General features: G+C 41.1%; 1 protein-coding gene across 1 annotated transcript in view; it reads right to left on the bottom strand.

The window, feature by feature from the left end:
* MOB2 (MOB kinase activator 2) overlaps positions 1 to 12,390 on the bottom strand; it is a 121,919-nt gene extending 109,529 nt beyond the window's left edge. Inside the window, exon 1 of the mRNA XM_072864860.1 lies at positions 12,137 to 12,390. Coding sequence (XP_072720961.1) covers positions 12,137 to 12,153 — 17 coding nt within the window. The 5' untranslated portion in view covers positions 12,154 to 12,390. The remainder of the gene's footprint in view (positions 1 to 12,136) is intronic.
* Positions 12,391 to 12,939: the final 549 nt, after the last annotated feature.

The raw sequence follows: 12,939 nt of genomic DNA, 5'->3' as shown, positions 1-12,939 counted from the left end.
GTGTAGTCCACAAAGGGCGCACTGATCTCGTAGTTAGATGCCCTCAAGTTCAAATCTCACATCATTCAGAAGACATTAGTGTTTCTCCATCTTAGCCCTTGAGACTGATCAGTAGTATCTTTTGGCCTGACTTGTGATACCATAAAATTGCATACACTGATTTTTGGCATAACTAGGACTGGAACCTTTGTCTGTGAAGTCACAGACCCAAACCAACCACATCCACACCTTATAATAAAAGTGTGCTAACTCCACAAGTAGAAGAAAATATTACATACAAACCATCGGACAAGAACTACTGGCCTAGGGATTAAAGGGCAGGCAATAATTTTCGCAGCCACAGGCAACTGAAAAGTCACAACAGACAGCAACACAGACAGCATACTGTGATACATGGGTAGCATGTTGCAGGCGTATATTTGCAAAATGTACACGTGTGACGAATCAGGCCACAGACGTTTATCTGGATGAACGATAAATTACTCCTTTAGGTCAGGCATGTACTGGAATTCCCCGGATCCAAGTTCTTCGAGCATTTGTTTTGACAGCTACAGTTGAATTACAAACAGTGATTCTACATAAGATACTATTGTGTGCAGTATTTTATAAAAATATCAAGGTCTTAGTAATAATGGAAAATAATTATTATTCCTTTATTATACCCAGACAGGAAATTATGATGTATGTGCTAGCAAAGTTTTATTACATGTATAAGCACCTTCCTTCTTCCTATATTTGCTTCCTCTTCGCTCAAATTCTATCTGCTTACTTTAACAGCAATGGCTGTTCTTAACACTGGGGACCATCAGCCTGGTGATCCCTCTCATGCACAAAGTTTTTTTTGTTTTTTTGGTTTGTTCTTTTTTTTTCTGTTTGCCATTGCAAGAGTGCTTTTCCACACAGGAAGTCAAATCAAGTTAAAAGAGTGAATTTGAATTGTATCTGTTAAAACACATTAAAATCTTCATGGAAGTTGTCATTCAGAAGTTAAGCAACCTTCATGTTAGTTTAATTCATTATGCACACAGAAATATTTAACACCCTTTTATTTTACATTTTTGGCTTGGCTCAGAAATAGTGCAGATACCTGACACACCCTAGAATCAATGTGTTGAAATGAGCCTGCCTTTATTATAAAGTTATTTCCTTCTCAAGAAATTTTTGTCAACTAGAAAATTTAAAAAGCCCATTTTTCAGAATAAAATGTTTAAACATGGGAATTTAATAGATCTACTAAGCAAGAATATTTCTTATCTTATTTACTTAGAAAAAGGACTACATACATTTCTACTGAAAAAACAAACCAAAAAAACCCCAAAGTGATTTTGTCCTGCAAGGTAGTGGATAATTATACTGTGTGTTTTTCATGAACTGCAGAAAATATTTCTCCATTAACAAGATTACTATCTTCAAGTATTCCCAACCAGTCAACCTAGTAAGTTTTCACTCTACCTAAAACCAAGATGAACTTGATTTAAACAAAAGCATTGATTCTATTAACAATAATGAGAAAATGCAAGTCTGTGAAGATGTAAATAATATTTTGCTGACCTGGAAAGCTATACCACATATAGCAACAGCTGCCTACATTTTAGTGGATAACTGGGCATATCCTGCCTGAAACAAGCCTAGAAAACACTTATAAACACTTTAAAAAAAAACAAAACAAAACCCACCACCTTATAGTACTGTGTGAAAACAGGAAGGCCACCCTTTAAAAAGTAAACCAACCACATTGCCTATAAACTTGCAGCTAAATACCTATCTTTGCATTACAAGCATTAACACAGAATCTCCCCTTTCACAGATGAGTTTTCATAGCACTTTACTCCACCAGCTCAAGCCTCAACATGCTGAAGTGCCTCAGGCCAGTACCTTCATATTCAGCAGGGTGGGGCAAAAGAGACAACCTCACTACAGGCACTCTGGGGTTATAAGAATGCAAATCACCCAAATTCAGCGTTTTGAATAGCACCCATAACTCAAAGCTAAAACTTGTGCTGTGTCAGACAACATGGTAAAAGCCCATCATATGCCTAATAAGAAACATTAATAAATACATCCAAAAAAATTGAAATTTCAGGTTAGTCCTCAAAAATTGCTCATAACCAACAGCACCACAATAATCAAGTGAGGAAGGGACACAATAAGAACAACTACTGTTAGATGCACATCCAAGAATACAGTATTCCTTAATGTCTGAAAAATCAAGCAGCAGAGGGGCCCATCCAACAGACCCTCTACTTTACAAGATTAAGACTAGAATTGAACAAAAAAACCAGCTATAGTCATTAGACTGAAGTATCCCTTCGCTATTTCTTCTGTTCATCTCTTACCAGTCAGACTTCTTCCAAACCTCAAAAATCAGCTAATTCAAAAAATGGCACTATCTGGCTACAACAAAAAGGAGACACAGGTGAGACCCGTAAATATGTTGGAACTGCATGTTAGCACACGCACCCCAACCAGAAATTACAAATGAACCAAGAAAGGCTGGCTCACGGAACAAAAGAAAATATTACTTTGGAGGGGATTAGGTGTATCTGAGGATCTGGATACCTTAGACCAGAACCAGCAATACTCTCATTTCTAATCTCTTTCCTTTCCTAGAAGAGATTCAGATAACCTTAAATAGCAAGACCAGTGCCCACCTGTGGCTTTTTGAATGTAGGCTGGTCAGCTCCTTAAAAAGATACCAGCCCCCTGCTAAATCAGCAGGTGAGATTTATCCAGCTGACATGGAGCTGTAGTACTAACATGGTTTTGTTCAAGACAGTCTATTAACATAAACAAGAGATACAAGTATACCCAGAAGCTTTCTCTTTCTTTTCCAAGTACATCTGTTGGTCTAATAAAAGTTATTAGCCCTCACTACAAACTCAGTCCCTTTTATATCTGATGGAAAGCAATCACACACTAACACTTTATGAGACATGACAATCATTTAAGGTTACAGACTGGAGTTCCAGCAACACCTGGATATCATTAGAGAGAAGACTGACTGAAAAGAAAGCTATTTATCACTTATCACACCTGACACAAACTTGAAACCACAGAGTTAACTCTGTAACTTGAGCCCATCCACAAAGTAGACACAAAACACCTCGTAAAAAAAACATCTCCATCCAGTTTTGCATAATCTGTTGCATACACTGTATGGAAAAAAGCCTTTCCTGAACAACTCCCTGCTGTTTTATGAAGAACTGTACCAAAGAAAGAAGTTCTCTAAATTAGGAAATTCTAGACTGCAGGAACATTAAGGTTGTAAAATGAAGCACTTAAAAAAAAAAAAAACAGTCTCAAGGTCACCTTTATGCAACCTGTTTCACACAAATTCTGTGCTTTATGTATAAATACTAGGAAATTTCTCAGGTAAAAGTCCCAACTATTTACACATTTCAGTGTAGAGAAGGGGCAGCAGTGATCCAGTCACTGAACACTAATGATAAAAATATTCAACGAACACCTTTCTAACCTGAACAGTGAAGAAAAAGAAAAAAAAAAAAAAGGCATGCAGATATATTCTGAAGAGCTCGAGTTACTGGACCTGGATCATTTTTACTTTGCCCCCTAACCACCAAAGCCCATAAGATGCTTGTTAAAAATACAGTTTTCTGCATGCTTACATTATAGCTTAATGGATTTACTCTTCGAATGTTCAGAGTAAGAAGGAATTTGATCTGATAGTCATTCCTGTCTTGATTCCAGTTTTATTTCTGACATTCTTCAGGGCCTTGAAAATTGTATCTAAATTCTGATTTTTATTTTTTTTAAATGTGTGTTCAATTCTCTTTTTCCACAGTCAGAAACAGAGCTTTGTGGATTGTGTGAAGAACTTGCACCCTGACCAGTTTCTCTTGGCTGGCAGAATAAAAGGAAACTAACTTCACACAAAACTGCCATTTTTTACTCTCCAAATACTAAAATTATAGTACTGCTGTTCAGCCATTTACAGTTATACTCATCATTCTAACTCCAAAATTAAATTATTTAAAATTATTGCACTATTATTGTCTCAGGAGGAGGGAAGCTCCTAGAGTGCAACTGTTTGAAATGCTGAAACAAAGTCATGAAGCAACAGTTCTTCCTTAAGTAGTCTCACTGATATAGCAGTCTCCAGTAATATTATAAACAAGATTGCAAAAATAAATTTTAAAAAATCACGTTTATTCATTATAAAGCTTAGTACAGTGAAGGACACTGTCTAATTTTTTTTTGTAATTGCATAATAAGATGGGTGGAAAAATTGCTAAGGAGGGCATTTAGAAAATGAACCTAGCAAGTAAGATTCCCAACCTTATCACTGATTGTAGAAGGCTAAACATGGGTTAAAAATGATACAGAGGATTACTTCAATAGCATTCCACTAAGCAGACACACATTAAAGTTGTTTAATAGGTCAGCAATGATTGCAGAATATGCAGATCTGACAACACCGAGTTCAAACTTGTATACGCAGCTATCTAAAAATTGCAGTCTCTTATTAATTTTACTCTTTCAAGTATGCTTGCTCTGGGCCCACATCCAGTAGATGTAACAGATGGAAACTGCCAGTGAAATATGGCACAGCTATGTAGGCTATCATGCGTGAACCAAGCTTCCTGAAAACTCTCTTGAATCAGACTGCTGGATTTAGTGAGGCATCCAAAATACCATCTACCTTCACATTCACACCATGACAGAGCCAGCACTTTTCTCAGGTAGATGAAACCTGATTTAGGGCAAATTACAAATTCGGAGTTATTAATAAATATACAGTTCACTATATTTACAGTTTAGCCATAAACTGAATGTAACAGTAGGATAGCAACTCTGACAGCGCTCTGAGGCCTCGACCTGCTCCAAGATACCAGCCTAGTCATAGCATCTCCTATTTTCAGATATTCTACAGCTCTTCCAAACAGTTCAAACCAAAGGATACATCAACGGAAAATCGCTAATTATTTGCAGAGTAATTAGCACCAATAATTACATTACTACATGATTACATTCAATTGATTTAAGTCCTTGCTGCCACAAAAAAATAGTGTTCCCTAAGCTTTATGTTCTCACCAGCTCCATAGTGCTATTAACATTATTCATGTAGCTACACAAACAGGCTGCAGGAACTCATTTAGCTGGAAACTAACCTTAGGAGAGGGAAAAAAAAAGGGGGGGGGGGGGGGGCGCACAGGAGATTAGTTTTCAGTCAGATGAGCATCTTAAACTATCAGCCTTCCTGAATACTGAAGCTAGCACAAAGGAGAAGAGGGTAACATGCAGAGACACGAAGGAGTATTTCTACACTTTTAGAATGCTCAACTCTTTTTCTAAGGAAAGTAATAGTTCATTTTACTTTAGGGACCTTGAGATTGATCTACTCTTCTCAATAAATAGGAATAAATAGCCTCAATAAAAAGGAAGTTGGAAAAAGAACACTCTCATAAGAGCAAACCAGTATTCACATGCATTTTACTGACCAAAGGAAAGTAACTGCCTAACTGATAGAAATTCTGTGGTTTGCTAAAGTAACACAGGTTTCAAAATGCAGGATTTATTTGGCATTTTCTCTAAGAAATCATTAACTATACCAGGACACTTCAGGGAGCAAGGCTCTGCAGTTATTTTTTATTTGTTTTGCATTACAGCAGAAAAGTCGTAACAGTGATAACCTCAGTAATATAACTGAGCACTTTCAGAACCAGAGACACATAAGGGAACAACATGCCTGAAAAGTTTAAATTGCTCTCATCCAGTCCTGAATCCATTTTTACAACTATGATAGCCCTGGAAACTCACATTTCAAACTAACAGCACCCTTCCACTACTATACTAATGAATATTACAAGTTAATATTTAATTGAGATATTCTTTTACCGGTGAACTATGTTATACTAGTTGTTTTCACAGCTAACTTCTGGTTTAACAGAGGTACTGCTCATGTCTGATATGAAATAATATTGAAGTCTCATAAGTAAGCAGTGAACTGAGTGCAAGTGGCTCACAGACAGACCTAGATTTATCTGGGGAGAAAAGCTTGGAACCCCATAGGTAATGTTACACCTATAAATAGAAGTAAATAAGGAACATGTGAATATTTCCCTGCCCGATGGGACTAGACATGTCTGGTTTACCGATTCTGAGTTATTTTCAGCTCCCTCAAAGTAGGAAAAATGGCCTGTGAAGCCAAGAATTTGCAGGGAATGTAATGCAAGGGAAACACCTGTTGTGAGGTCAGTTAAAAAACAGAATGAATGTATGCACCATGCAAGCTGTGAAAGGTGAGAGGTTGCAGTAGAGTTTCTAGAGGGAAGACTGCCTTATAAAGGCAGGAGACTTTCTTCACTGAAGATGACTGAAAGGAAGAAAGGGGAAAGCATTCTTTATGGTTACAACAGTTGAAGAACTTCCAGTGTTCTTCCTTTCTTCCTTTTTATAGAAATATTTGCTAGAATTAGGAAGTTTCAAATAGTACCTAGAATAAAAATCATTAGCTACCTTTTTATATAAAAGTCTGCTAGGCAAACACAGCAGTAGTCTTCTTGGTTCAACTGTATTATGTACCAGCCAAGCTGACAGCTAAGTATGCTGCATGATTTCTCACTGTTCCCACTACAAGATGCATTCCTTGTGATTAATGGACTTGATGATCCTTATGGGTCCCTTTCAACTTGAGATATTCTATGATAATGCATTCCGTTCAAAAGCAACAAAGATTTAGTCTAACAGCTGAAAAATTAGCATATTGGATTTTTACTGACTCAGAACTAGAACACTAGTGTGCTTTTTTCACATCTAGTCCTTAGCTGTTCTAGCTCAAGGCTAGGACTTCTCTGCATAACAATATTACTCATATTTCACCATAGTGTATCTTGAACTGGACAGTGTCTTAAGGCTTTATGAGGAAATTTCTTAAAGACACTTCCATAAAGGCAGAATAGAAGACAACAAAACAGCAGTATGTGTTACTTTTCTTCCAGCCTTCAAAATCACCGCTAGCATAATGTGGTAAAATCCTATATCCAAAACAAGCGGAAAAGCCACTAGCTTTATTTTAAGCCCCTGACAGTTATAGCTAAATAAAATAAATGCATGACACACAGGCCTTCTGTACTAGACATATCTAGCAGTGTGCAGACCTAGAGAAGTCCTCTTGGCACTGTTTGTTAAAAATCATCAGTACAGCATATACTCAAAAAGACTGCATTTGCATAGTTACAGTGCTGTCTTCATACAACATACTTTCCAACTACCTATCCTGGTCAGATGAAGACTATGCAAGGCAGCATATATATGTGGTGTTTATAATGGATTAATTGACATTACAAAATAAAACTTGCAAGTGTGAAGGCTATATTACATTGGATTAGACATTCTTCAGTTTACAGCTGTAGCCACTTGCTCTATCTTGCAGATCACAGAGCACCTGAGTAGACCGAACCTGTCTGTGTTGTCTTCAGGCACAAGGGTTCTGATCAGTTTACTTCTTTCTTCTGCCATCTGTATTTTCCTGGTCTTTCTAGGCCATTGCTTTTCTAACTGTCCTCAAAGCTGAAGATGTGGGATATGAGAAAAGGATAGCCTTCAATTATTTTTAGGCCCTCCTTTCCAAGTCACCAGGGCAACATATGAAAGAACAGATAATTGAGCAGTGGATGGTATGACAGTATGGATAGCAAGACCTACAACTTAAAAACTAAAGACAGGAGGAATCCCTATTGCACACAGTCTCTTCTCTTTTACTCCACTTACTCTCTAAGTCTGGGAGAAGGAGCTGTGAATCTTTGTCAAGTCACCATAAAGCACAGAAAGGCAGAGAGATAATAAACTTGTGTGAAGTTAGCATGCTCCCACAACTTATTTCTTACTGTCATAAATCCCCCCAAGAGCTAGACATCCTGCTGTCCAGAAGAAAAAAGTTTTATTACACAACAGAAGTTTTGCATCTAAAATTTTATTTTTAACAAGCCACTACATGCTGCAGTCTTCCCTTGGGGGAAAAAAAAAAAAAAAAAAAAAGAGTCCTTAGTACCACAGTGAAACCAAGCCACATGGATGAGGGCACTGACATTTTACTGGTACCAGAAGTGCCTGTGAAAGGAGTGGACACAGCAGCTCACAAGTACGAGAGATGCTTACACTGATCCTGGAATAACACAGTCCTCTGATGCAGAGAAAATATTGATACACATTCAACAGAAAATAATCTTCATTGAAGAGTTCAGAGGTAGTATTTCACTTCTTGAGGATGCAGAAGATTTTTTGTGCTCAGAGGCATTCAAGTAAGAGTCAAGAGGGAATGCCATTAGTTTATGGAAACAGAAGCTTTCCTGCAAAAAAAAAAAATGAAATATCTCCTCCGCAGGCCCATTTCCTTCACTAAGAGTCCCTTTTTATAGGGCTGGTCTACATGCTGAAGGCTTTTCAGGTAGCCTATACATAGCTCTCCAGCTTATTTCTGCAGAGGTAGGTTTTTTCCCCAGTTTAAGATGCATCTACAGAGGTGTTTTGCCATCAAAACTATGTTAAACTGTTGCAGTTTTCTTAGTTGCAATCAACAGTCTATTAACCTGCTAAACTACATAATTTACAGTACAGATGTAGCCCCAGATTATGTTTTGTGTTTAACAGGTAATTGTTGGTAAAATAGTTTGTTTCACTCTACCCATTTTATATAACAGTTCACAATCCTCCTCTATTAGGAAAAAAATGTATTACAGCATCAGAGATCACAGCTGAAGATTAAAAATAACTGACAACACTGTGTCACGTTTACGAGTACCATTAATATGTTTTAATCCTTTTTAGTTATGAATTTTACAACATATTAAAAAGCAAGTTTCATAACTGAAGGAACAATGCCTGTCTTTGTTGCTACCTTGAACTTCAAGAGCAGATCAATGCTATTTGTAACACAAAAGTTTGTAATCTTTTCCAAAGAGGGTAATGTAGATCTGTCAGATGTTGGTGAGCAAAGCAATGAAGCAGCACTGGTCTCCAGTCAAAACTGCACTGAAAATATATCCTATGTACAACAAAAAAGCTCAAAACGGTCTTTTTTTTTTTTTTAATTGAGAGAATGCACTGAAGAACCCATAGTCTTTTACCAATATCAGTATTAAGGCTACATTCAGTAGAAGGGTAAAAGATACCAACCAACCACAGAAAAGACTTTGGGTTTATTTTGGTGCTAAACTGAGCACTGTAACATGCCAGCAGCTCATTTTTTTCAGCTTTCTTCCCTAGGACTTGACCGGATTTTGAAGCACTTGACTGAACAGAAGGCAGCACCCAGAGAAGTTTTGCTGTGTGACCATGTAAGTCTATAGCTGTTTGTTAATCCGTAATAAACTCGCTATTGTTTATAAGCTTCAGCTTCCTTTTTTTGTATATTAAGCACTCTGAGGTGATCAGAGACACTGGGGCTGCTGCCCTTTGTGGTATGATTAGAACTTACCCTTCCCCCACTTTCCAAGAGACCACAAGTGAAGGGGAGGACCAGCAAGGAATAAAGCAGATCTCACTCTAAATAGTCTATCAGATAAATGTGACACGAGCTTGAACGGTAGAGATCTAGAACAGAAGCAACTGTTACTGCTGCCTAATTTAACACACTTGCACTTGAAGGTTAATTTCTCAGGAATACAAAGTTAAAACACAGAGGGTGTTTCTCATACTAAAACATTAAGAAAGCACAACTGATAATATGAGACATACAAGAAGGGTTCTTGTGAGCAAGCACATGGAAAACTGTAACTGCAAACCAGCAGGTTACCAAAGCTGTTAAGGATAAGAAAGATCATAGTACTTTTACTAGTGGTGACACTCATTCGGGAAAGAGTGACAACATTAAGAAGCAGACCAGTATAATTTGCTCTCCAGAGGCAAAAAACATTGACACAAACTGATGGGTTACTCGGAGTGACCTGTTTTCCGACTATTTCTGCAGGTTTTTCTGCAGCCCTTCCCTTCTCACACTAGAGACCCAAACAGCTGAAGTTTTCACTGAAAGAAAGGCTGAGCAAGTGACATTACCCAAAATTCTGCCCTGGCAGACGAATGTCCTCAAGTTTCTTCCTCAACAAACAGCAAGAAGGATGTTTTCACTTATACACATAGTTGCTAACAGCAGCCATAACTTGGATAGAGTAAGAAAGGGTCCCTCAGGCCTTCTACCCCTTCCCCCTTCAAAATACCAATGCTCTCTCTTCTTGCCACAACCCTCCCCAAAATTCAGACAAATAGAACTTGCAGAAGTTTTAAAGGAGAAAACATTAAGAGCATCAGTGGGACAATACTGGGTTTGGTCAGACAAGAAACTTATCAGGAAATAGCTGAGAACAAGCGAGTAACACACAAATGACTCGGGATCCATTGCCATTACAATGGGGGAAACAGGCAAGTCTTTTTCCACACATGGACAGATGCACCCACTCCGGGTAAAAAAAAGTACAGAAAAAATGCCAATTTTTTCATAGTAACTTCAAAAAGCACAAAATATTTTTCACAAGAAAACCAGCATTTTAACATACTGAGAGTTTGGCTAAACTAAACCTTTATTCTTTTCTAGTTTACAACATAATTCACACAAAATAAGTACAACTGAGTAAGTGAGGCATTTTGAGTCATCCAAATGTCTTGCATAAGTCCTGGGTTTGACTTTTTTTGTAATTGCAGTGGCACTTTGACACTTCAGCTTTTACTTTTACAACGTGCATATAACAGACCACCTGTGCTTTGTGGTTGTTGTGAAACAAACCAAAACAAGCGTGTCATTTATATTTTCATTAAGACCATGTAACAATGGAGTGCAGCCCTCTGACTTACAAGACACAAGTGTTGCAGTACATGGCACATAGACCCCTTCACATGTCACAAATACTGCATTTCCACTGCTCAGGCTGCTGGAGGAAAATCCAGCCATCAGTATCTAGCCCACAGATATTCAGTACTCACTCCATCAGACTGAGGGCTCAAACTTACAGTAAAACATAACTGGTAATTGACAACTGGCTCTAGAGTTGGCCACATCTAGTTTGAAGATAAGTAACAAGTGCCGTACTTTCACTAGCAAACAGTTCAGCTGCAGACAAAAGGCAACACACACACGAGTGATCTTTCTAATACACCGTATCTAGTAACTGCGACAGAATAGTTTATTTTGTATTCTAGGCACATCACATTAGAAAACGAGGCAACCTAGATGGTAAAGATCACATTCAGGAACCGGATCAAACTACTGTAAAGAAGAAACTAAAGGCAGCAAGTTATCACTGCAATACTGGTTTTGCTGAAGCATAAACCTACTGCTCATGTGATTTTGAAGCATGATTATTCACAGTTCACCTGAGTGCAGGTCGCCAGCACAATTCATGCAAGAAGTAACCGAGTTTATCCTGCTTGGGATACTGGTAGCATATCAGGTCACTCCTATCAACTGCATCGCCCTCTCCTGCACCGAGGTTTTCAGACCTAAAACCAGCAGCAAAGGGCTTTCTACCTTCTGTCTCTATGTAATTAGCACTATTAATCCTGGGCTATCCAAACCCCCTGGCGTGGCTCTGATTTGGCTTTAATCTCTGCCGAGGTCTCTTCTTCCTCTCCAAAGCAAGTCATTTAAACCTTGGCAAGCCTTTCGGTTTAAAGTGATGTTCCGTTGCAGAGGTATTAGTCCCACGCTGTATTGGTGGGAAGCACAGAGCCCCGCAACGCCCAGCCTTCCTATATCCCCCCAAAAAAGGAGCGAAAAGTTACTTTTTCAGAGAGCGACCGCTTGGGACAAGGCAAGGGCTCCCCTGCACCTCTTCCTCCTCTCAAGCGCAGCCGGCTACACCCAGAGAGGCTCGCCTCTGTGTGGTCCAGCCGCTTTCTCTAACGCTTCCTCTCGCTGTCACCGCAGGACGTGAACACACCGCTTGTCACCTCCACTGCGAATAACTGATTAGTCATTTGCGCCGCCCGCGGGGCGCCCCGCACCCGACAGGGCGGCCGGCGCCTCCCCGCGCGGCCGGCGCCCCTCACGCGCCCAACGGTTCGCCCTCGCGCCCTCAACGGCTCCCCCAACGGCTCAGGGCTGCCCGGGAGCGGGGAAGCCTGTCGAGGCAGGAGACGCTCCGGCGGGTACCGGCCCGCGGGGGAAGAGGGGGGCCCCACTCACCCCATGAGCCAGTCCATGGCTGGGTCCCGCCGCGCCGGGAAGCTCCCGCGGCCGCCGACTCCCCGCTCACTGCCCGCTCATGGGGGCCGCCGCCGCTGCGGGCGCGGGGGCCAGGCTCCTCCCTTCCTCCCTCCTTCCCCCGCTGCCCGGCTCCTGCTGGGCGGGCGCGGGCGGGGCGGCCGCCAGGCTGCGCCGGGTACCCTCCTCAGCCTGACACTCGCGCACTGGGGCGGCCGGAAGTAAACACACAGCGCTGGCGGCCGCCAGCCGCCAACCCGGAAGCGGCCCCCCGCTCCCGCCCCCCCTCGCCGCCGCCGCCCGGGGCACGCTGGGAAATGTAGTTCGGGCGCGGCCGTAACGCTCTAAAGGCCTATAGGGCCCTGGCACGCCCGGGCTCCTCAGTGGCTGAGGGGAGCAGGGTCCCTAAAGGGACTTTCTCCTGGCCGGGGGCTGTTGGTTCTGGAACCAGGGCCCTCCAGCGTTACTCGTCCCCCTCTGGGGGGATTTCACCACCCAGGACTGGGCCTCAGCGGTTCAGTTCTCACTATGCCACAGGCTCCCTGAGGGGAGCTCCATGTCAGGGCCCCTGAGGTAGCGCTGGGGTGGTTACACTACCCTGCGTGCAAGACAAAATGCGTTAATTCAGCTGATGAAAGCCTGGAGCTCCCACAGGGCTGCCAGGCATTGAGCCAAGCAACTCCTGCATGGAGACTGCTGTTCCTCTCACCCCTTCCGGCACCCTGAAAGAGTCCCAGAGCCCTGGACGTGGGACACAGGCTGGCTGCCTCCCTCACCTGGCTCAT

The sequence above is a fragment of the Ciconia boyciana genome, chromosome 6 (genome assembly GCF_034638445.1).
Source record: "Ciconia boyciana chromosome 6, ASM3463844v1, whole genome shotgun sequence".
NCBI classification, from domain to species: Eukaryota; Metazoa; Chordata; class Aves; order Ciconiiformes; family Ciconiidae; genus Ciconia; species Ciconia boyciana.
Note: the sequence above shows the minus strand (reverse complement) of the source record. Positions and strands in the feature narration are given on the sequence as shown.